Below are 25148 nucleotides of genomic sequence, written 5' to 3' on the forward strand. Positions count from 1 at the left end.
ATTCCAATTCTTTCAATAAATACTCAAAATCTCACACACTGGACCTTTAATAAAACTTTATTGTTATCATATTGCTATTTTTATTGTATTTTAATCCACTAATGTCATAGATAGGACTCATCCTATTCCAAATGTGATTTAAAAGTTACAGTTTTGATAAATTCACCGGGTGAGGAGCAGTTAATGTGTTTGGCGCCAGAGAGCAGCATAACGCGTTTTTAAAAAACAATTCAAACGCGTTTGTCCTGTGGGGCTTGCTGTAGTCGCCGGTTACTGGAGGTCGGGCATGCTCCTGAAACATCCACTGCGAAATGCTATGCAGTCACCGAAAAGCCTGTGATTGAGAGGGATTCAAAACGAAATGTGCCACGGGCTGCTGCTTAAATTGTTCTCCCGCTGAGCCGACAGGTGTCGGGCTGAGAAGAAACGCGCAGAAAACGCGAAGCGGCTCAGAAAGCTGTCCGTCCGTTTTGTCCTACAAAGGCGCCGAGAGAGTTTGACAGCGGCCTGACGTGAGGAGGGCGACATCCCACAGGGAAAAGACTACATGAAACAATAAAGACAAGTCCTTATTCTGCTGTAGAGGGAAGCGAGCTGAAAGATGAGGAAGGACGTGAGGATTTTACTCGTGGGAGAGCGTGAGTGTCTTTTATTCTGAAGGCGTTAGCTGCGAGGCTAGTGAGGGAGCTACAGGCTACAGCGAGCAGATGCATGTGCCGAGATTATGTTTTATATAAATATATATTTATGAAACATACACAGTTATTTAAATAATATGCATGGTATGAATCTGGTTTTATTTCCTATTATGTATCACATGGTGCCAGCACATGATCTGCAGCCTCAGCCTGTAACTTTAATAGTAAAACAAGCAATTTTCATTCATAATATCATCAGCATTATTTATCACATGTGCCTTTTATTAGATTGTGCCAGTTTAAATGACATAAAATGGAAATTATGTAAGAAAAATCACAGTAAAAAGAGTTATTATATGTGCAAGTTTTTATTCTACAGTGTAAAATAAAAGTATTGTTGGAGGAAGGCTGAATTATTTTGAATATCAATGAAATCAACACATGATCTGCAGCCACAGCCTGTAACTTTCAAGAGTAAAACAAAGCAATTTCCTTCAGGTGTAAATGGTTAAATCGTTCATGGAAAAAAAAAGCCAAATATCATCAGCATTATGAAGGAGGAATTTATCACATGTGCCTTTTATTAGATTGTACCGGTTTAAGTGGCATAAAGTGGAAAGTATGTTAGAAAAATCACAGTAAAAAGAGAGATTATATGTGCAAATTTTTATTCTACAGTGTAAAATATTTTGGAGGAAGGCTGAAACAGATATTATTTTGAATATCAATGAAATCAACACATGATCTGCAGCCACAGCCTGTAACTTTCAATAGTAAAACAAAGCAATTTCCTTCAGGTGTAAATGGTTACATCGTTCATGAAAAAAAATTAGATAGATTGTGCCAGTTTAAATGGCATAAAGTGGAAATTGTGTAAGAAAAATCACATTAAAAAGAGAGTTATTTTACACTGTAGAATAAAAATGTGCACATATAATCAAAGTATTGTTGGAGGAAGGCTGAAACAGATATTATTTTCAATATCAAAGAAATCTGATGTTTGTTTTCTCAATGATTGTTTGTTGTTTAAAATGTCAATAAGATGATGCGTCCAAACCCCAAAAATAATCACAATAAAAGTAGTAAATCCTCACAGTTGACAGGCTGGAGAATATGGTTGCTGCAAGGTCAGTTATGTGTCACATGGTGCATCAGGGTGTCTGCATGTAATCTGCAGCCACAGCCTGTAACTTTCAATACTAAAACAAAGCAATTTCCTTCAGGTGTAAATGGTTAAATCGTTCATGAAAAAAGCCAAATATCATCAGCATTATTTATCACATATGCCTTTTATTAGATTGTGCCAGTTTAAATGACATAAAGTGGAAATTGTGTAAGAAAAATCACATTAAAAAGATAGTTATTTTACACTGTAGAATAAAAATTTGCACATATAATCAAAGTATTATTGGAGGAAGGCTGGAACAGATATTATTTTGAATATCACTGAAATCTGATGTTTGTTTGGTCTTTAAAATGTCAATAAGATGATGCGTCCAAACTACAAAATAATCACAATAAAAGAAGTAAATCCTCACAATTGACAGGCTGCAGAATATGGTTGCTGATACATTTTCTCTTATTTTTTAATTATTTAATGGGACCATGTACAGTATTAAACATAAACGATTACATTTGATGCACCAGAGTTACCTTACAGCTGTTTTTCATCTGCAGTCCCTTCGACAATTAAAACATATTACAGCACAATAACAAACAGTACAAAGCAAAAAAAACACACACAGGAGGGACACATAATACAAAATACAAAGTTACACACAACAGCACATAACGAAGATGATGGTGTGTGTGGTGCTGCAGGCAGATGTTGCGTTTGCAGAGGGATGGACAGGACGACGATGATGACATGCGGGATCTCTCTCAGCAGATAGTATGACACAGAGACACACTGCATATTAAAGCAGAATGACTAGTTTACAGTTTAACTCTCCAGGACCCCTGAGTGAAACCGATTTAAAGCCAAAAAGTCAACAGAGCCCATCCTCCTTTTTGAAGTTTGTTTTGTTCTCTTTAAAGTGTCTGTGTTGTCACTACTATTTATATTTCAGTTGCGGTTATGCAGGATGGCCTACATTGCCGACGTTAGTCGAGTTTAGTACTGACTGTTCCTGAGAGAGGTGCTGCCAAAATGCTACGTGACTACTTTAGTGTTGTGAAGTTCAGACCCCGGGGTGGGGGCTCCAGATAAGAGCAATGAGCTGATGAGTATTTATGTGATTTAAAAAACACATTAAATAGCTTTTCCCAGTGCAAGAAAGGAAACCCAGTAGTGTAACTGTGAGGATACTAATTAAATTATACTAATTAAATATTAGCCTGTAATATTAAGAATGTATTTAATGTCATTTTAGAAAAAACTCTTTGCACTCTCACTCTCCACCTTGTGTTGTGGCTCTGTGCTGGGATGTAGTGAGTTCTCCTACGACGACTGCAGAGCCTGGCTGCAGCTCTTATCTGTGCCCTGTCACTTAATACAATACACAGACTGCTCAGTAAAAAATGTTACAGAGGTCACGTGTCAATGGCCCATTATCAGTAAAAGAGGCACGTAACGTCAGATTATAATAAAAAATGTCTTTTCTTTGCCCGTGCAGCCAAGGTGGGGAAGACGTCTCTGATAATGTCTCTGGTCAGTGAAGAGTTTCCTGATGAGGTAAGCACAGAAATCCTCCTGGTAGCTGTTTACCATTGCCTCTTCTTGATCATGAAGATAAATAAAGTCAACATACTTGATAGATGTAGTATTTCTTGAGGTTTGGATCGTTGTCCTCTGTCTTCCAGGTTCCTCTCCGAGCTGAAGAGATCACCATCCCAGCTGATGTCACCCCAGAGAGGGTTCCCACACACATTGTGGACTACTCAGGTAACTCCGTATTAATAGGAAGTGGTTCATCTGGTCACAGTGAGGCTTGATAACACACTGATTTGCCTTTTTTGACACCTTTTTTTTAGAAGCTGAACAATCGGATGAGCAGCTGTACCAAGAAATATCAAAGGTTGGTTTGACTTGATTCTTCCTCTCATCTCATCTGCACGCTGTGTGTGTGTTACCTTTTTAATATGGCTGTTTGTCTTTACAGGCCAACGTTATCTGCATAGTTTACTCAGTGAACAACAAGAAATCCATCGAAAAGGTGAGGAGGGTTTTTGTCCTTGCTCTGTGGAGCATGAATATGCTTCTCATCCAAATCTGCAATGACCGTTTGCCTGACTACAGTGTTTTATGTTTTGCTTTACTTCTCTAGGTGACCAGCCACTGGATCCCCCTCATAAATGACAGGATAGACAAGGATAGCAGGTGGGTTGTTCATGTCACTTTGATACAGTGTGTGTGTGTCTATCCCCTCTCTGTCATCCAGGCTAATTGTGCTGCGTCTGCAAACGTCTTAAGCACTTCATGTTAAGATGGTATAACGTGCTGCTGCTTATCTGGCTTTTATTCGTTGCCATAGGCGCGGCTCACTCACCAGTGAGAATGCTTTACGCTGTGATCCGATTGGTTGATTTTATAGCATGTGTACTGATATTACTATAGGTCGTTGTTTAAGCCTGTCAGATCACAAATTCTTTGAACCACCATTGCCAACAGTTTAGGTTGTCTTTCACAGATATAACGATTACATTCATTAGCAGACCTTTTTTTTTTTTTTTAATTGAATAATTGCTTAGGCTGTAAAATGTCAGACAGTGGTGCTAAACGCTCATCATGTTTTCCCAGGGTGCTTGTTGACATTATCAGATGTCTTGTTTTCTCCAAAACTCAAAGATATTCAGTTTACAATGATGTGAAACAGAGAACCAGTAAACCCTCACATTAGAGAGTGGAGGCCAGATAATTTAGCCGCATAAATTAAAAATATATTATTGGAATATTTGCCAATTAGTTTTTGTCAGCCAACAAATAGATTAATCGCCTCGTCGTTGCAACATATTAATAAAAGGCTTTTTATTGCAGGGTACCATTGATCCTTGTTGGAAACAAGTCAGACTTGGTGGAACACAGCAGCATGGAGACTATCTTGCCAATCATGAATCAATATCAGGATATTGAGACCTGCGTAGAGGTAAGAGATCAATACACCCACACACATTCACACATCCACATATCAACCTTTTGGATCTATTGAGGCAAATATCAAAGTAAACTTTGACGAAGCACTTGAGAGCAAAGAATTGGCAAATGAAATATGAAATCCAATACCAGCAGGGACTGTTCAGAGTGAGGCTGGCTGTCTGCAGGAAACATTGGCCCCCAGCTGCTCTTGAGCTGCAGTCCAGCGCCTGACTCCACTTACACTGTGACTGAGTCATTAATAGATTTATATTACCGAACCCATTGCTCCAATGCCATGGCCTACCGACTGATGGATTGAGTGTTTTGAGAAGCTTGGAGGAAGCTGGCATCTGTCTGCATTACTGCTGAATTCAAATTTCCCTCTGTCGCTTGAGACGGCTCAGACGTGCCCTCCTCAGGTGGATTAGTTACAGAGTTAAAATAGGGGGATGAGGAGGACGTGAGAGGAGACACATACAGAGTAGAGTCACACAGCTGGTGAGTTGAACCAGGTTTCTTACTGCTGGTTCAGTGTTTGACCAGGCTCAGGGTTGGTTGTGTGTCCTGCTTCTACAGTATCTGAACTGTACTCAGGTAGTATTAAGTAGCTTAAAATTAATTTACAAATAGTACAAGTGAAGCAGACCTGTACTTAAAGGACCAGTGTGCAGGATTTAGTGGCATCGAGCAGCTGTGGATGCTGAGTGTCTCCTCATTGAAGTAAAAGTGATCGGAGAGGCTCCAGAGTTGCATTCACACACATACGTGTTGCCCTCTTTTGTCCTCAGTGCTCTGCCAAAAACCTGAAGAACATCTCTGAGCTTTTCTACTACGCCCAGAAGGCTGTTCTCCACCCAACAGGACCCCTGTACTGTCCAGAGGAGAAGGAGGTGAGATCTTTACAGCAGCTGCAGATGCAGTAAAGGATGAAATAAATCATCTCAAAGAAATAAAGTTGTTACGATATCGGGATTTTAAACTTCAATCAAACAATAGTATTAAAAAAACAAAACTTGATACTTCTTTTGATACCTAAAGGAAGAAGAAAAAGTTGTAGTATTTCCCATAGAATGACTGTAACTAGGGTTGATTTAGTAATTTATTTGAGCACATAATCCTATTTCTAGTAGGTCATTTAGGTCACCATTTTAATTCTCCAACTTATTTTAGTGTTAACTCAGAAACTACTTTAATCTGCTTCCCTTTCTTTTCCTTCTGTCCCCCACACACTGTTACTGAACACACCAAATTGTCCCACCTCTCTGTGGTTTTCTCTCTCTCTTTGTATCATACAGGAACAGCAGTGTTCTTATAAAGACAGCCAAAAAAAATCAAATTTGCATTTTGCTGTTCTGTTTTCACAGCAGCAGGTGAGCTGTGTGTAGACGAGGCTTGTTGTTAATGACCTAGTCGATCAAAAACCAACATGGTACAGACCAGGTGTGTTTACTGTTTACTGGTGCGGACTATAAAAAAAAAACCCACATGTGTTGTGTGTGTGTGTCTCCAGCACAACAAAGATAACGTCTCTCTCTTATTGTGATTGTCAGTAGATCGCACAGGAGGAGGAGAATAGGGTAGAAATAGTTAAAAAGCGGTACAAACATATGTTTTTCACGAGGCACAGGGAGGAAGAAGGGCTTTAACAATGGGTGTTTTCATAAATGATAAATGATTTATGTATTTGTTTGTTTAATATATTTATTTTCTATTTCTCTTTTCTTTTTTTTGTAAACATGTATTACTTAGAAATGTATGTTTAGAAGGAGAAGGGGTAGGTATAAATAAGCATATGCTTCATCCTACTCCTTTTCGGACATGTTGGGTTCACATTATTACTTTTAGTATTGACTGTTGTTATTGTTGTTTTGACTATTTTCATTAGATTTGTTTGTTTTTTCAGTTCACTTTGTTGTGTTACCCGCACATGTTCGAAATAAACTATCTAAACTAATTATAAACTATAGTTCAATAGTTGCACACGGTGTTGTGATGATCAATGTGTAGATCAATTTCTTTAGTAACTTTGGTACTTTAAATATTATTGAATGTATAATTAATTGAGATTTTACAGTTTTAAATGTGTATTGGAAAAAGTATTGACACTTTAAAGAAGGCTGCATCACATTTTTGTGTCATGACTCTGGTTTTGTGCGTGCTGACTCACGTGCTTTGCTTTCTGGGACACTTGGAGAGAACAGAGCCATCATTCATGTGTTTTCTCTTGCTGTGACAAGCCCGCTGTGAGAAAAGTCTACAGGAGAAGCACACACTGCCAAAGAAGTGACCAGAAATGTATTGGGAGAAAACAAGTTTGATCGGTGCATCCCCGATGTTAGCTGCCACAGAGATTGAAATGCATTACATAAGCACGAATAACCTCCTAAATGAACGCTTCTTTCTTTCTACAGTTGAAGACCTCTTGCATCAAGGCTCTGACTAGAATCTTTAAAGTGTCTGACCTGGACAACGACGGCATCCTTAATGACAATGAACTCAACTTCTTCCAGGTAATTTTCCACATGGCTACATAAGAGTTAAAAAATTATGAGAGTTTTCATCACCAGCACAACTTGAAGAACCTGATTATCGTTGCACCTCATTAAATTGTGTAGTAGACCATAAGGGAGAAAACGGCTAGGCCAGTTTAGGCTGGCAGGTTTAAACATGAACCGTTCGAATCATTGCATCACTTGTTGTCTGTCTATAGAGAACATGTTTCAATACACCGCTGGCACCTCAAGCCTTAGAGGATGTAAAGAATGTGGTCAGGAGGAACATGACCGATGGAGTCAAGGACAACGGACTCACACTCAAAGGTCAGTTTGAATTTTCACCTCTTTCTTCTTCCCTTGTGTCTCTTCAGCGATCCTTCTTTCCCGCTTGTCTTTTTTAGTACATGCTGATCACAGACTTCGTCCACTCACCTGTCATTTGCTTTTTATCGCAGGGTTTCTGTTCCTGCACACCCTCTTCATACAGCGAGGTCGACACGAGACCACCTGGACTGTGCTGAGGAGGTTTGGTTACGACGATGACCTGGAGCTCACGCAGGAATACCTGTTCCCCTTGTAAGTGAAGGCAGCTTCAGACATTTGTGACGCACTGATCCAGAGCTTCCTGGTAAATTATTGTTTCTCTGTCTGTCTCTGTATGGCAGGATAAAGATACCCCCAGATTGCACCACGGAGCTTAACCACAACGCTTACCTCTTTCTCCAGAGTGTCTTTGACAAACATGACAAAGTGAGTGGTTAGAAATGAAATGATTGTTTTTAACAGTACGTTTATATTTTAATGATGACCAGTTGTGTATGCATTTTACCTGTTAGTTTTTATGTCCTATTCGTGTGTCAATGTGCTCTTGGCATGTTTCAGGACAGAGATTGTGCGCTGTCGCCAGACGAGGTGAAGGACTTGTTCAAAGTGTTTCCATACATGCCCTGGGGTCCGGATGTCAACAACACGGTTTGCACTAACGACCAGGGATGGATCACATACCAGGGATACCTCTCCCAGTGGACGTGAGTGTGGAACATGTGTATTAATATACGTGCACGTACACTTATGCCTATTTTAGTTTCACACAACCTGAATATATTCACACACATCATCGTGTTGACTACACAGATCATTTTACAAAATCATGCTCATATAAATCTCTCATGCCACCAGACTAATCATGACTCGTGTGTTTCCTGTGGCAGGTTAACAACATATTTAGATGTACAGCGTAGTTTGGAGTACTTAGGTTACCTGGGCTACTCTATCATCTATGAACAGGAGTCTCAAGCTGCTGCTATTACAGGTAAGAGAATGACATTCACTGTGCCAAGCAGCACGGTATGAAAACAAATAGTAAATCAGCATATCACTTATCAGTACCTTTACTGTTTGCTCTATTTAAAATAAAAAAAAGGTCAATAGAAATGAAATGCATGTTGCCATTGTTTACATATGCATGTAAAAATATGCGTTCCCTATTTATTTTTCTTTCAGTGACGCGTAACAAGCGCATTGATCTGCAGAAGAAACAGACCCAGCGCAGCGTCTTCCGCTGCAACGTCTTGGGCGCCCGGGGCAGCGGGAAGAGTGGCTTCCTCCAAGCTTTCCTAGGCAAGAACCTGCAGGTCAGTAGAAGATTGCTGTAAATCCTTTTTTTTTTTTCTAGCAATTTGTCTTTTAGAGTTTCACATTTAATTTTGGTCTTAATTATAGGACACACATTAAAAATATAATGAATTATTAGCTAGTTTTGTTTGGAAACTGCAAATCGTACAACCAAATCATCTGTACAATGTCTGTAAAATGTGAGTTAATGTGTAAGAAGATGATTTGATTCTTGAGTAGAAACCTAATGCATTTATTGTAGGACACGCAGGGGAAAAAGTTCCTTTTGTCACTGAAAATTGATTAAATTTAAGCCACCAGAGACGACAAACTTCCAGAGTCGGAGCAAAAATTTATCAAACCTACGTGTAAATGATGAACTTGTTTGTTATCCACTACAGCAACAACGGCGAATTAGAGAAGACCATAAGTCCTTCTACGCCATCAGCACGACCTATGTCTATGGCCAGGAGAAGTACCTGCTGGTAAGAAGCATTCACTCATCATCTGCTGTTTGCATTACTGTAACTTAATCAGGGTGTATTACACTTTGCTGTGTATCAGCGTTTTTTAAAATATTAATACTTCCATCTTCCACGCACTCTCTCTCTTTCTGTTCCCAGCTCCATGAAGTGATGCCAGACTTTGACTTCCTGTCAGAGGCCGACCTAGCCTGTGATGTGCTCTGCCTGGTGTATGACATCAACAATCCACGCTCTTTCGAATACTGCGCCAAAGTGTACAAGGTACGTTTCAGAGGACGCACAGGGCTCCTGTAAGACCTGCTGCGTGTAGTAATGTGAGTTTAACTGCTAACGCTGAACACTGGTTGTGTTTGGCAGCAATACTTCATAGACAGCAAGACACCATGTGTGATGATTGCCGCCAAGTCTGACCTGCACGAAGTACGGCAGCATTATAGCCTCTCGCCGCAGGAGTTCTGCCGCAAACACAAGCTCCACCCACCCCAGCTGTTCACATGCAACACGACCGACGCACTCAACAAAGACATCTACACTAGACTCACAACCATGGCCATGTACCCGTAAGTATTGAAACCTCTTTGTGGTCTTATTTAGATAAAACCATCCTGCAACCATATCCACCATGCCCATCGTTACCTGTGTGTGCCTATCCACTTTTACCTCTCTCCTGGATGAATGTATCAGACACTTAAAGGCATGAGTTTGAATATAAAGATAGTGCTCACTCGGTCAGACGAGGAGTAAATTAAATTACTGATTGAGAGCGAATCAAACTGTAAATAAATGATTGAAGTGTAAACCGAGCTAAGCTTCACTAGAATATGATATATGCAAATATACGAGGTCTTTCTGACAAAGACAGACGATGGCTCAAGCTCAGAACTGATATTTACACTTAATTTAAAGCTGTCTTATTCTTAGGTTGGACTAATTTGCGTTTTCAAGCTAAAGATGATGGTAGAGCAACTATGTCAAACCGCTCAGCTCCCTTCACTCTGAAGAAAACATTTGCCATTTAACAAATGTTTTTAGTGGTGGTTTGAGGCTTTATGTTCATAAACAGGTTATATTTACCATTTCAATAAAAAAAATAGAGTTTTGATTTGCATTTTGTTACCACCCTCAGAAGTTTTTATTAGTTGTGGCTGTTCCCTCCCTTTCTTTGTGGTTCTTCCTCCTTTTAAGTTTCAGACTTCATAGTTCATTATTGATGTTTCCTCGTCAATACATTAGTCTACTTTGTGTTGAGAGTAAAGTTAAATGGTTTCAGCTCGTAGTATGTATTTTGTTTACTCATATTCTTTGATATAGCCCAGCGGTTTTTATCCTGGCTTTGGCCTCCTCCTCCTCCTCCTCCTCTGTGTGTTGTTTGGTGTCTAGTTGTTTTTTTTTGTATTGTGGTGAATACACGCATTTTTGTGTGTCTCTCCGCAGCCACATCCGTCTCCGCAGCATGTGCGCCTGCAACAGGTGCACCTATTGCCTGTGTCAGAACCTCCTCAAGTCGGAGCTGCTGCGCAGTATTAAGGCCCAAATCCGCAGGGTCGTTTTCAACAGGTTCATATTGTAGAATTGATCTCTAGTGTTTTAACATAGACTCATTCCTCCTCTCTGTGTCTCCCACCCTCGGGTTTAAACCTCCAGGATGAGTCCACAGAGAGGCTCCTTTTTACCCAAGCTCTCTAACACTGGTGATGGTGACAGCTCCTCTGCTTTCCTTCAGTGGTCAGGTTTACACTGCATATCCACTGCAGGGAAAATGATGTTGTTTAAATGATAAGTGCAGTAGAAATAATGACATACTTTGGTGGTTGCTGTCAGGGAAAATCTCAGGGAAGCTGTCTTGCTTAGCGAGGTGATGCTTGTTGACTAGAAGCAATCTCTGCTTGTGTAGTAATCAGAACTGGGCTCTTTATAACGTATTGTAAGTCTTTGTGAATATGGCCACATGTTCATTGACACCCAAATCAAAAGTGAGCTGAGATTGTATTCACTTCCTCTGTCCTATGCCTAAAACCCGTCAGTCATGTTAGGTGTCTTGGTCTCTGCTCCAGCTCCTGCCAGCCCGCCAGCTCTCTGTACAGTTTGACACAGCGAAGCGTGACCATGCTGTGCCAGCTAAAACACAGACTGCCAGCCAGGCAGGTGACCGCGTGACTGAAACTGTGTGGAAAAATGCATGTTATTTGCTTGTGCAGTGCAAACTTTACTCATAATTTTGACTCCTAACGTGTCGTAAAACTAGATAAAGAAGCATAGATTCATTTTGGTATGTTGGTATGTTGGTTAGCCGTGGGTCGTTACATAATACATTTAATTTGTTTTATAGAATGTTATAATGCTTGACCGCACCAGACCCATTTGTTCAGCAACTTATTAATGCTGACAAAAGATCAAGTCCAGTTACTAAGATCTCTTTTCTCTTGAGTTGTGTCTGCTCCTTCCTGTCCCGCAGTGGATATGCAAACTGTAACGTGACTAACAAGCCGATAATTTGCACATATAATGAGAGAAACACAACCATTCTCTTTGGTTTGTGTTTCGAAACTGAAAACCTCATCGAAGTCTGCATGTTTTGCTATGTGATCAGTCACATAGAGTAGTTTTCAAGTTCTTTCTGTCTGCTCATTTCTTCATGGCACCGACTCTCATCAATTCTCAAATCATTGATTATCTATGATGTTTTCAGTCTCGCTTTGTCCTCATCCCCATTCTTAACTCTGAAGTCTCCACCTACAGGAGCCTTTTATTTTGAAAAGCACAGGTGTTGCTCAAACGCATCCCTCGTGTACAGACTAAAACAAAAACCACCGTTCCAAGCGGCCCTCCTGTCGGTCGAGACTTCCTACATTCGCCTCCTGATCGAAATGTTTCTTTGATGTTTAAAATGATTTGTATTGTACTTTACCAATCACCCTGTCATTTCATCCTGTTTTTTTTTTCTATCTTGTGTTTCCTGTGTGTTTTCTTTCACTTTGTAGGTGTTCACACACATGCTTTTGGCTGCCCCTCTTCCTCTTCCTCTTGCATGTTTTCACCCTCTGCTGATCTGTTGTGTTGCACGGCTCACCTGTTTTCACCTCCCCTCCCCCCCTGTGGGGTAAAACCAAAGGAACGCCTCGGGCCCGTAGCAAAATATTGCCATCTGCTGGCAGCTGGAAATGTGTTTCTCATCTGTCCGTCTGTACAGTAAAGAGAGCTTGGTGTTTTGAATAAGATGGGGGAGGTTTATTGAACCGCAGTGCAAGGTTTTATTGGCTGTTTATGGTGTTGGATTGGGCAGAAGTGTGTTGCGTGTGTGTGTGTGTGTTTCCTGAATTTGCCGTTTGAATTTCTTTTTTCTTTTAGCTCAGCTGTGGCATACAGTGCAGTTCTCCTGGTTCGGTGTTTATGGACCCAGGCAGAGCTGTGTACTGTAGTGTTGTGTCCAGCACTAACCCTTTGTGTCGATGCCTGTTTTAATCTCTAATTAATAGCATGATGTTTAATACAAGACTTGGCAGTGCACGTGTTTTATGAAAAGTGAGCTGGTTGACTGGGCTAGATTATGTTGTCTTAATTTAACACGGACATTGTAATCCATTGTAATCATTACATTGAAATAACTTCACCAAAATCACAAGCATCAGGCCACCTGAGAAACTTTAATGGAAGACAGTACGGAGGGAATTAAAAAAATAGTCTCTAGTGGTTTATATTGTTCTTCAAATTGATACTAATAAAAAAAATCAACTTCCCTATACTGTCTGTAAAATATGTACGGACATTTTTGTAGCAGAGAAAGTAGAAAAAACTGAAAGAAGACAAATTGGAGATATTTCCAAAAGAAACTCACTCAAAGGTTCTACATTTATTTTACGTCTTAAAATGGCTCAACATTTCTAGTTTGGCTGCCAAGTGGTGTGTATATGTACGTGTATGTGTGTGAACGTCATTGTTTGAAGTGACCAGGTATGCAGTCTCATGGCTGAGCTCGTGCTTTTTAAGGTTTTGGGTGGTGATCGGTAGCTTTCAGGCTGGGTAGAGCTGGGTGATATGAATGAAATCAGATATCACAGAATCATCTTCATATCCTGTCACTAACGTACAGGTGTAACCATTGATACTTTAACTAAATATTTGATCTAACCTGTCCCAAATGTATTAGTAATGTGGCTAACTACCGAACTAACAGAATCTCAACTAAAATCCTATTAATATAAGGCCTTAGAGCACAACATCAATTTTATTTATATTGTCTCCTAACTCAGCTTCTTCAACGTGAACATGTGCCATGATAAACCTAATACCTTTAATATCTTGTTGGTCAGACAAAGCTACACATTTAAAGACATCATTTAGGACTGTAGTTTGAACCCCTAGTTAATATCATGTTGAAGTATCTCCCAGCTCTACCTACTGTCCAGTATCTGAGTATATGTGAGCACACCCCGGGCAACCCGTGTGACTGGGTGTGTGTGTGTGTGTGTGTGTGGAAGGCTGATGGGCTGGGTGGAGGCTGTGGGGGGCTGCCTGCTGTCAGAGGAGGATTTCAGCCTGACACAGCAGGTTTCAGCCGTCTCCAACGTGGAGGGGTCCATCTTTATGGAGGCCTCTGCTGAGCAGCTAATTCCCCCAGAAAGGTAAAGGCAGAAACCAGATCCACAGAGAGAAAGAAAGGATGTTGTGTGTCAACCATGTGGATGGACGGGCGCTTCTCAGCAACAGCTCGTCAGGTCACTGTTTTGCCGATGTTTGTATTTATGTTGTGAAGCACTGGAGAGAGACTCGCTGGAGTTTTGAGGAGTAGTTCCACGTCTTTTTCACTTTCTGGTGGAGAGTTTCAGAAGATCACTCTCCTTTCTGTTTTTAAATATGAAGCTACATCAGCAGCTAGTTATCTTAGATAGACATCGCTGCTATCGGTAACCTACAGAAATAAAATATTGTATACATATTAAAATATTATAATTATGAATAGCTGGCTACTGCTCAGAACCAAGAAGTAGTGCGAAGATGAGATAACCAGCAGCTGGCTGTAGCTTTATAGTGATATCGATTTTCTCTACTCAAGCAGCTACCTTGAGTTTATAGGACTTCTCTTCCCATAGACGGAGCGTACGCGACATCGTCTATGACTCTGAAAACTTGTTGTTGTGTTTTCAAAGCTGGTTTCTCTTCCAGCTGCTGAAGCTGCTACAAAACCATCCATGCCTCTTTCACTGCAGTCTGCGTAGTTTCCCTCTGTTTGTGTTTCTCGTCAGAGCAGCCCGATCTGTGTTTGGTAGGGCAGCAAGAGATAACCCAGTTTTTAATAATCCATATTATATTTCGTTCTAGTTCTGTGTGTGACTCAGGGCAACTCCTTCTCATAGTTTCCCCTTTTTTTTTTTAGTATAACTGTTTTGATTGTCTGGTTCTTCAAATCAAAACTAAACCGAATGCCAAGAGAAAGCACGTGTTCCTCTTTCAAGCTACTATGTGGCACTGAAATTCGTCAACCCTGTGGGTTTTAAACAAGTAGTGCACCTGACTTTGTCTTGTCATTTGGAAACTCATCCTGTAGTCCTCTCACACACTCTTTTTGTTTTCCCCCCTCACAGGCACATGGCTCAGGCAGACCTGAAGAACTCCACCTTCTGGCTGAGAGCGAGCGTCGGTGCCACAGTGTGTGCCGTTCTGGGCTTCGCCATGTACAGAGCACTTCTCAAACAGCGGTGATTAGACAGCATGAGACAGCTACTTCCTCACCCCCGGTCCCATCTGTTGACTCTGCCCCTTCCCTCCTACCTGAAAGACTAAAAAGAAAAAGCCTGGATGAACAACCAACCAACCAACCAACTAGGCCCATTGCCTCAGTCCCCCTCATCCATTTCCCACAACATGAGCAAGAAACAAATGTGCAAGTTGATAACTACATTTTATATACATTTAAAAACAAAGAGTTTGGTTTTTGTAGTTTGTTTGTTGTAGGGACAGGGGCAGGTTACTTTTGGAAATATCACTTGTCCATCACTCAATTTGTAACATCCTGTGATCTGTTGGTCTAGTCTAGTCCGGCTCAGACACTACAAGTCGCTGGGTGTTTCCAGCTGATCCAGTCCTCCCTGTTTTTTGTTTTTTTTGTTTTTCCCCTCAGGTCAGTATTATTAGTTAGACGGTTGGAGACCGGAGCGAGTCAGCCATACACAGAAACACCACAAAGGGACTTGAATCTGTTTATAGATGTGTATATGCAGCATATTATGTATGTATTCCTCAAGAATTTTAGGCTCGGACCCGTAGACGGCATCACAAGCAGCACCTACAAGGAGGTGTCGGTGCTACATCTAACTCTAGAAAGGTCATGGATGCACTTCTTCATTTTGCGTGTTTAATTTATTAACCTGTTTCTTTGTTTTCTTGTCTGTTTTGAGTGCGTTGCATGAAACAGAAGGAGGGATTTACATTTTCCATTGTATTTTTGTATTTAGCATCATCACAGCTGTCCTCGTCATGACTTCCTGCGACTGTTTTTAATTTTTCTGTCTTCAGATAGAGCTTTGCCCCTCTTATATTTTTATGAAGTTAGAGGCACCATAGAGCAAGAGATTATGCTATTAACAACCATTCAGTGCACCTCTCACACCTTTAAAATTATGAAACCGTTTCTTCTCATTCTTCTCTTTTCCAGCATTTACAAAAAAAAGAATTGTACGTTCTGGAAAAAGCTGTTTATTCGCGAGTTATTGGGTGAAATGAAAGCTAATTTAAGAGCAACATGAAAAATAAAATGGTTTTAAATATGTGTAATAAATTGCATTTACACTCACTGGTGTCACCGTGTTTGTGTGTCCTTGATTTGAAAACTTACTCATTCCAAAAAGTAGATGTGTTATGTGAACAACTGGGATTTTTGTGAAGCCCAATAGAGAAGTGAGTAGATGATGTGGCTGTAAGCGATACTGCTTTCAGCCTGTGAGGAGGAAGTTATAATAGCCACAGCGTTTACACCTCATAATCATAATAAGGGCGACATGTCTAAAGATGGGACTAAGCTTTTGTTTGAGGGCTACTTGCAGAAAAGAAAAGATACCATGGTAAGTTACAATCTAGCTTTATTATTTAATGTGCTCACATTAATGTACATAACGTCAGGAGAAAGTGACTTTCTATTATTTTGTTTTCTGCCTATAGAAAATAAAATGGGCGACGTACTGGTTCAGGCTTCAAAATACAACCTTGTTCTTCTATACAAAGAAGAATGGCAGCGCTGTAAGTTAACATTTGCTGTGTCACAAGTCCTTAAACTCAACACTAATAAACACATTCAAACTATAAACATTTATTGTCTTTAATGGATGATTATAGTACTAAAGAGACAAAATGTTTCTTTTTATACTTTTAAAGATGACATTTAAAGTAACAGTGTTGACTTTGCTCTCTTCACAGTCACACTTGAGAGGCAATTACTACATTTACACAGTAAGTCCTCCCCCATTTATTTACGGTAGATATATAAGATACTGCTTTGCAGTTGCATAAAGAACTTTTTAAATTGTATTTATATTCTATACTTGCATGTCAGTACATTTCATGTCACAGTTATACTTTTTACTCCTTTAGTTACTAGCAGCTTCAGTGACTAGTTACTTTACAGATTAATGATACAAAATTCAATCAACAAATACACCGTGTATTATTATAGATTAGTCTGGACATGAGGTGGCCTCACATTTACTATCTGCGCCATTGAAGTAGTGGTGGAATGTAAGTACGCGTACTTTGATTTGGGGTACTTCATTGTTTTCATTTCATGCCACTTCATACTTTAGTTATTTAGTTTAGTTACTTTACATTTTAAACTAAATCTTTAAACTGTCCATAATTGGTTAGCAGCTCCAGAGACTTGTCAGCTCCAAACTCATATTATTTCATTTAAATAAATTGCTGAGCCTCTAAGATGTGAAACTTATTTATTTACTTATTAAGTACGTGTAGTCGATTCTCTTACTACTCTTATTTGAGTCACTGTGTTTGCTGAGGTACTTCCTCCACCACTGTTGCTTTGTTTACAGTCAAACATCTATCTATCTATCTATCTATCTATCTATCTATCTATCTATCTATCTATCTATCTATCTATCTATCTATCTATCTATCTATCTATCTATCTATCAGATGCAGACAGTGCGAGAGATTCAGAAAGCTGACAGCAGGCGCTTTATGTTCGAGATAATCATGACCAATGGAAAGAGAAAGATGTTGGTGAGTTAACACCATGGTTTGACTGTTGTGCTCGTTTAAGGTAGTCGGTCTGTAGATGTAGCAGATTTGGACACCTCAGCCTTCAAACCACTCACGCATGTCTATGTATGTAGGCGGCTGAGACAGCAGCTCTTAGACAGCAGTGGATAGGATACCTGTGGCAAGCCATGCATCTTTCTACCTCGGGGGTCTTGAACTCCAGAAGCACACAGTAAGTAAGAAGAGGAATGTCTCTGCTGAACTAAAATAATTCATGTTTGATCAGCTGGACTAATTTCCCTTCTCCTCAGACTTGAAGTGCGCGACAGGATAAAAAGCAGCCTACCCGTCAGCTCACACAGTGATAGCGTGACAGAGTCACTGCCTGCTCGGCCACTCTCTGCCCCTGTGCCTGCCCCTGTAAACCACATCGACCATCAGATTATTTCCCCCAACTTCCTTTCAGAGGAACTGAACAGAGAGATCACTTACGAAAACACACTTCCAGCCTGCAGTTACCAGCAGCACAGTGGTAAATAGGTTTGCTTTTGTTAACTCATTCCTGGATTGAGTTGTACTTTCACTTACATGGTGCTAAATACTCTGTTTCCAGGTGACAGTCTCAACAGTCCTCATTGTTCCAGTGAGTGGAGCAATGAAGAGAGACAAGAAGGAGACTATGACGTTTTACCAATAAGAAATAGTATGATTCAATTTTCTCTATCAAAACATACCGTACAGTATGGTGGTTAAATGTCAAAACTGACCCCATCATGTCTTATGTTATGTCTCTTTAGAGATATGCGAGATCAGCGCTTCAACAGAGACGGTCGAGGACGTGTATGATGTTCCTGTTTCTTGCAGGAGAGCTGCTGAACATCCAGGTGAGATCACGTTTGTTTTTCCCCAGCAGCTAGATTTTTTATAGTCAGTTATACTAAAAATAATAAACATATCAAATCTCACAGAGAGCATCTATGATGTACCGAGCGCTCTTTTGAGGATGTTGCCTGATTCCGCTTCAGGTAAACCCTGCTTCATGTTGTGAACACATCTTTGTCTTCTCACTTATTACTCGATAGAAGACAGCCTCAGTCAATTTAATTTGCATTAACATTTTCTCATCTGCATGTCTAAAGCTTGCAGCTCAGAGGAGCAGGAGGAGGACAGCATCTACTGGAGGATATGAGGTCCAGTTTAAGGACAAACTGATAAAACTGGATGGTAGCAGCAGCAGCAGCAGCAGCAGCAGCAGCAGCCGCCCCCTTTGATTTGAGACTGTTGCTGCCTGAGATCTGTAACGTTGTGCTTAATTCTCTTAAGTTTGAGTGACACGTGCATGCAACTGATATATATATATATACATAGTCAACTTGCACACCACAACAAAGAGGTTCAACTCTGATATTTATTTCAGCTCCTTGTATACAAGATTGAAAACCACATCTGTAGTCATAGACGATACGCTGTACAGAAATATCTACATATCACGCACTGCCGGTCTGTCACGCCATGGTTTACAATAATAAAATAACTCATTTACATGTCACCTTTTCACAGTTTGAAAGTATACACCATCAACATTAATATTGCTGTATGTACTTTGGACTGGTCTGAATGGGAATGGTTTTAGCTTGGTTATAATAATAATAATATAATTGCAGATACATAATGAAAGGAAAATAAAACAAAGGCATGCCAACATTTATTGTGAGCACTTTTATATATCATCTACATTTTAATTTCTTATTTTTTCTTTGTCGTTTTTTAGACTTCAGCTGGTGACGGCTGATTTTTTTTTTTTAAACCCTTTAAATAACATCCAAAAATCACAATATATCCACAACACTGCATTCCCAGATAAGGATTAAACTGACATCTAATATCACTTGCTAGACACAAGTACATAAAGTAGCAGTATTAAATTAGACATGTGTAGCGTAATGGGTTGAAATGTAAGCAAAAACGAGGCCTATATAACAAAGCAATGCATAAAAGTGATTTGTGCATTCTCAAAAATTAATACAATCAAATATAATACAAAACAATAATAAAATAATATTTGGACATCACATGAGCCACAGATAATCCCACTCCAGTGAGTAGAAGATTTATTTTGGATCAGTTCTTGTGTTGTGATCATTGTCAGTTAGCAAAATTACTAGATTATATTTGGTTCATATTGTTACACACCTTCACACAGCGGAATAATCACAAAGGAAAAAGATTGGGAAAGTGCCACTCCACAACTAGATCTAAACATCTGTCATCTTCAAATAACAGCTAGCCTTAATTGTTAAGATTGGTGCAGTGATGTTTAGTCAATAAACTAATATTAGTCAATAAACTAATATTATTTAAAAAAAAGACGTTTGTTGAGCTGTATGTAAGTTGTCAGTGTTTTACAGTACATATTCCAGATGTGACCAACACTCGAAGAAGTAGTGCCAGCAGAGGAAACATATTTTTTAACTTAAATTTAAATTCTGAATATGGCTGATTCAAAATTTCCCCACTGCCAAACTAATGTTCAACAAAGGTTGTAGTGCTAGATTTAGAGCGGTACTAGGTTTTCTGCTTTGTGGCTGGAAGAGCAGACTGTCTTACCAGCTACAGAGAGTATCAAGGCTCACCAACTTGGATTTAGGTGCCACAATGGAATCAAGCCTGGGCCTGGGATTGTTCCTTGAGGAACTCCTCCAGGACAGTGATGATGCTGCAGGATTCAGGCAGGTCGCTGTGCTCCGCCCTGGCGTTCTGCAGCAGCACGTCTCCATTTCCGCAGCCCTGCAGGAACTGGCAGCAGCGAAACAGGGCGTAATGACTCATCTCTGCCTGACGCACGAAGCGCTTTAGGCTGTTCATGTCCTGGATGGCCTGTGGGGTGAGAGTGGTGTCGGATTGATAGAGAGGAAGAAACATGTTAAAAAGGGGAAGAGATGAGGATGAAGGTAAGAGGCGGGAGAAAATAATGATACTGTGTATCTGGAAAGAGGAACTGAGGGCTACTGTGGGCTGAAGGGATTTTTCAGGCTGACGTATTTGTTTCCTAAGTTTGTAACAAAAATATATAGACCTCTAAGTAGAATCCAGACCCCCAAAAAACCTTGTTATAGTCTTGTGTGTACGCTTCCTCACCTTAAGTTTAAAGTTCTCCAGAATCTGTCTGAGCAGGAAAGGATTACAACGCTCCGCAGCGTTTAGAAATGCCTGAATCCAGTCATCACAGAAACGATTACTCACTGGGAGAGGAACAAACATTTGTTAGTCTGAGACAGAGCAGAGATACAAAATAATTATTCCTCATCAAGCATACATCACAGAGCGTGACTCACCAGTGTTTGAGAGCGTCGGTGGGCTGGAGGAGCAGTCTATGGTCAGGTCAGAGTGTGTGTCCTCTGAGATAGCCTTACATAGAGAAGCTGTTGTAGTGTCTTGTTGGGACAGGCCCTGTAAACTGGCTGCTTTGATGAACCTGGTACACAATACAGACATTTAACAGCTAACAAACAGATGATTACATACTGTACTGCATGGAAATAAACAGTATAAACCAAACATTAAAAATGCTACCTAACTCACCTGGACACATCAGCCTTTGTCCTCTCATCTGAATTAATGACCTCCACGTGTGTGTGACTCAGAGCCTGCATACAGAAAATGTAACGCTGGTAATGCATTGTTTGACTGAGGAAATAAATCAGTTGGACTCAGGCTAAATAGGGAACATGTTCATCCAAAAATACAATGAGAGTGTTGGTGTAATTTGCCAGGGTACTTTTTGCTAAGCCTTAAACAGGACACATTTGCTGACTATACTCTTCAGACGTCATTGTAAAGTTCTGTTGTTTGAAGTAACACTTTCTATTTTTCCTTAAAGGAAAAAGAAACTATTGACAATGAGCGCAGGTAACTGTGTTATATTAGTTTAGTTTATCAAATATAAATGTTTTAGAAGTTTGAGTGATACGAACTAGTCCAAACCCTAAAAAATCCAACTGTAATAACCTGGAGAAATACACTCTATGCTTTTGCAACACCCCTTAAAAGACTTCCTGCAGTATATGAAGAAAGTAACACACAGTACATTCACATCGTATCTTAGTTCCAGTATGGTAGTTTTTTTATTTTATTGGACAGGCAGAGGTACAAAATGACTCACGGCATGCAGCAAGAAGCTGATGTTGCTCTGGACCAGTTGTACCACCCGATGAATGTGCATCACAGACTCCTCGTACCACCGGCTCAGGTAGGGACGCACCTCTGTTTCAAGATTATGCAGCTGAAACACACACACAGTCAATTTGGCATTAATAACGTAATGACACACATTATTACACTGTTATTACATTCTCATACCTCTGGGGTTTGCAGGCTGCTGTGCAGGCCTTGGACGTATTTATCAAGCTCTAATCTGAATGTGTATCGGGTCAAGGATTTGGAACAATTACCTGTTACAGCAACGTGGAAAACAATACAACAAAGCAAGATAGAACATTTTGTAAAGGACACTGTGCAATAGAGAACTGTGCACAAAGGATATAGGTTAAGTCCTTTTTCAGATCCACCCATAAAGCAGATGACATATCCGTTTCCATCAGCATCAGGCTGCTCGGGAGACCTTTCCTGCTCCAGGAGGCAGCAGTAGCAGCCGACTGCCTCCTCTGGGAGACTGTGAAGGGTGAACAATAAACACATTTGTGTTAATCCGCTTACTTATTTGATGCCGTGACGCCTTGATTTTGTGTCCCTCTCAGTTACGCTGATGCAAAATGTGTGCGAGGATGTGAGAAGTGATCACCTGAGTTCCACAGTGGCAATGTTGCCCATGCCGCCCAGCAGGGCTCCTTTGCTCAGCCTCCTTGAAATGTAGGTCCGCAGCTCAGGTTCCGCCTCCAACGGCAGGCTGCTGTCAATTAGTGTCAGGCTGCGGGCAGGGCAGAAAGTCAGTACGGATACAAGCAGTCAGCGGAGGCAATGAGGAGTCTGGAAGCCACTCAGGTTAATGGAGAACAGATGGAGAAAAGCTGGATGACCATTAGCCACGACAAACACACGACACACAAACTGAGTCACATAGCTGCAGCTGTGCCGCCGCACTGGGTGTCAAAAAAGATATAGTCATTGATTTTTTTTTAAGCTTCAAACACTGTATCCATACATTCAAATGAATTTCATTCACTTTTTTTTGCCAGCTTCGCTTGACACACAGAAACGGAGATCCGTACAGATTGGGAGAGACCTAAAGGCCATGTAACTCAGCAGCACAGCGATGACCAGTCAGAACAAAAGCATGAATGAAAACAGCACTGACTCCACGTTGATTGGATTTCCAGTGGCAGCCCGTGGATATACTAATGCACGACAGTGAAAGCCAAAGAGAAACGACCACTAGAAAGCAAGGAGAAGATAGGCGGAGATAGATGGATGGCTCCTTCGTTACCTAAAGTCTTCCTGACTGGTCGTGGAGTCTGCTCGTCTCTGATTCCACGCCACATTTTCCTCAGACGCCTCAGATCTAAGACAATCGACAGTTCACTCATCACCTGGTTAGTTCTGAATGTTTGAAGCTGGTTTTACCTGCGTGTCACTGTCGGCAGGTTCAGGAACAAGGAAGGACGAAAACTAAATAGAAAATGCTTTAGGGTAAGAATCATCACACCACTTTACTCATCAGGGACCTGGATGTATTCAGGAAAAACGTGTAAGATGTCCTGTAGGATAAAAAGTAGCAACGCTAAACAATAACACTGGGGAACACAATTTTTGTTGAGTTAGGTCTGACAGCTGGGTTTTTTTCTCTAGCACGTCAAGTTTTTTAACTATAGGATCACCGTTTTCTTAAAAAATATGAAAAAAATGCATGTTGAAAATCTGCATCATTGCTGTCACTGCGCTCTTCAACATCACTCAGATCTTCTAGAGGAGGTAGTTGTTCAAAAACTGGCACTGGGATTTCAGCTGAATGAGGCATTGGTCTTATAGGTGACAGTAGATTAGGATATTATATTTTATTTTTCTTGTTAAATCCTGATGTTTTCACTAAACAAAAGTAACTGTGCAATGATCTTTTTGCTCTCGCCAAACCACGGGGATACCAACTTTTCACACGTTCCTTTGGTCCACATCTGTAAACTCTCGACACACTGCTTGCACACTTTGTGAGGGGCCCCTCATGGCTTTTCTTGATCACTGAGTTTTACTTTAAAATATGCAAAATATGCTTGTTTGACAAATGCACTGATGTCTGCCCTCTGAAACTACCACAAATATAGCAAAAGGAGTCGTTGTTTAGGCATTTACGACGAGAAGTAGCAGGAGCAGACTTGATCTGGAACAAAGGAAATATATACCTACGTAAATAAAACACTAAGATGGAATAGTTACAAGCTTTGAAAACTACAAAACCAGCATCAAACGGTGTGCCCATGGTTACAAGGTTAAGAGAAAAGCCAGCACAGATCCTCTTCATTCTACTATGCCAGCTTTCTGTGTGCAGATATTGATAGTACTGACCTACTGGAAGCTGCACACGCCTCTCACCGCACTGTCTCAATGTGTGACTGCACAAACAAGTTGCCACGTAGCTGTAGATGAGTCCAATCGTGATCAGCTGGCAAGTCTTACTACAGCTGATCAGTGGAGTTTTGCTTATCTGGAGGGTAAAAACTTGACCGGCTAGAAAAAAACTGACTGGAATCAGCTTAACCTTGTAACCATGAGCATGAAGTTTTTTTATTGGTTTTGTAGTTTTCAAAGCTTGTAACTATTAGTGTTTTATTTACATAGGTATATATTCCCTTTGTTCCAGATCTAGCTGCTCCTCGTAAATGCCTAAAACAACCCTGAGCATTATCTATATCTAATATATATATTATATATATCATTATATATATATATATATTATATATATATTTGTGGTAGTGCATTTGTAACTGGCATATTTGCTATTTTAAAATAAAACTTGACGTGCTAGAAAAAAAACGCCATGCAGCATGCCAATTTTAGTTTTAATCAGCATAAATCGTTTTATCTAATCTTTAATTGCTCCCCAGTGTAATAATAATAAAAACATTGTAAAATAAATCATAAAAACTCATTATTACATAATCTAACACACCGCAACATAGATCATTGATATTTCATCAGACTCCAGCTGTTCACCTTGTGCCCTGGTACAGTAGGTGGTGTGTAGCAGTCGAGCTGTGTTTTCTGGCTGTATCCTGCGATGTCTTCGCTGTCAAATCATCTCTCTCCTCCACGTCGATCGAGTCTTGGAAAGACGAAGTCTGCGAGGTAAACATGACGGAGGCTGCAGGGAGCGAGCTGACAGCCGGCGGGGAGGCGAGGACCCGGGCGTGCGTGCGCTGCGTCACCGGTGGGGTGCTGGAGGACTTATATTATTATTTATTATTATTATTATATATTATATGAGTCTCTGACTAACATCAAAATAAACAACAAGAGCTCTGCAGGTATAAAGACTCTCGTTTATGTGCCTTGTGCGCATGCGATGAGTGGATCTTCTCAATAGTGTCCGACTATGATGTTAACCTCTGCGAAAGGTTCCGGGGACCTGTCATCACTGGAGACAACTTTGTTTTATTAATAATATAATAATAATAATAATAATAAT

The 25148-nt window shown here is 40.3% G+C and overlaps 3 protein-coding genes across 9 annotated transcripts; 2 read left to right on the forward strand and 1 right to left on the reverse strand.

Moving 5' to 3' along the window:
- The first annotated feature begins 228 nt into the window (after positions 1-228).
- Positions 229-16097, forward strand: rhot1a (ras homolog family member T1a). 5 transcript variants are annotated; one of them, XM_027285193.1, is made up of 21 exons: positions 229-638; positions 3254-3312; positions 3441-3522; positions 3612-3655; positions 3740-3793; positions 3905-3957; positions 4615-4723; positions 5502-5603; positions 7125-7223; positions 7424-7532; positions 7664-7784; positions 7874-7958; positions 8091-8236; positions 8420-8520; positions 8712-8842; positions 9224-9307; positions 9446-9568; positions 9665-9867; positions 10742-10864; positions 11362-11448; positions 12289-12979. In XM_027285193.1, exons 1-21 carry the CDS (start codon positions 602-604, stop codon positions 12353-12355), a joined length of 2019 nt encoding a protein of 672 aa, XP_027140994.1. In that variant the 5' UTR covers positions 229-601; the 3' UTR covers positions 12356-12979. The 5 variants fall into 5 exon arrangements, with proteins under 5 accessions (XP_027140994.1, XP_027140995.1, XP_019120581.1 ...); XM_027285194.1 differs by lacking the exons at positions 11362-11448; positions 12289-12979 and adding an exon at positions 13786-14206; XM_019265036.2 differs by lacking the exon at positions 11362-11448 and having other exon boundaries at positions 231-638; positions 12289-12978.
- Positions 16098-16208: 111 nt separating this feature from the next.
- LOC109139890 (uncharacterized) lies at positions 16209-19061 on the forward strand. Of its 3 annotated transcripts, XM_019265005.2 has the most exons (10): positions 16215-16365; positions 16463-16540; positions 16718-16750; positions 17447-17533; positions 17647-17744; positions 17824-18044; positions 18126-18215; positions 18310-18396; positions 18481-18537; positions 18652-19061. In XM_019265005.2, the coding sequence occupies exons 1-10, from the start codon at positions 16303-16305 to the stop codon at positions 18699-18701; spliced, it is 864 nt and encodes a 287-aa protein (XP_019120550.2). In that variant the 5' UTR covers positions 16215-16302; the 3' UTR covers positions 18702-19061. The 3 variants fall into 3 exon arrangements, with proteins under 3 accessions (XP_027140997.1, XP_019120551.2, XP_019120550.2); XM_027285196.1 differs by lacking the exon at positions 16718-16750 and having other exon boundaries at positions 16209-16365; XM_019265006.2 differs by lacking the exons at positions 16463-16540; positions 16718-16750 and having other exon boundaries at positions 16212-16365.
- cxiih17orf75 (chromosome XII C17orf75 homolog) lies at positions 18945-25045 on the reverse strand. The gene is made up of 10 exons (XM_019261872.2): positions 24677-25045; positions 22956-23030; positions 22314-22439; positions 22056-22184; positions 21872-21932; positions 21675-21794; positions 21095-21159; positions 20848-20987; positions 20651-20754; positions 18945-20389 (listed from the first exon to the last, which is right to left on the reverse strand). Exons 1-10 carry the CDS (start codon positions 24814-24816, stop codon positions 20174-20176), a joined length of 1176 nt encoding a protein of 391 aa, XP_019117417.2. The 5' UTR covers positions 24817-25045; the 3' UTR covers positions 18945-20173.
- Positions 25046-25148: the final 103 nt, after the last annotated feature.

The sequence above is a fragment of the Larimichthys crocea genome, chromosome XII, assembly GCF_000972845.2.
Source record: "Larimichthys crocea isolate SSNF chromosome XII, L_crocea_2.0, whole genome shotgun sequence".
NCBI lineage: Eukaryota > Metazoa > Chordata > Actinopteri > Sciaenidae > Larimichthys > Larimichthys crocea.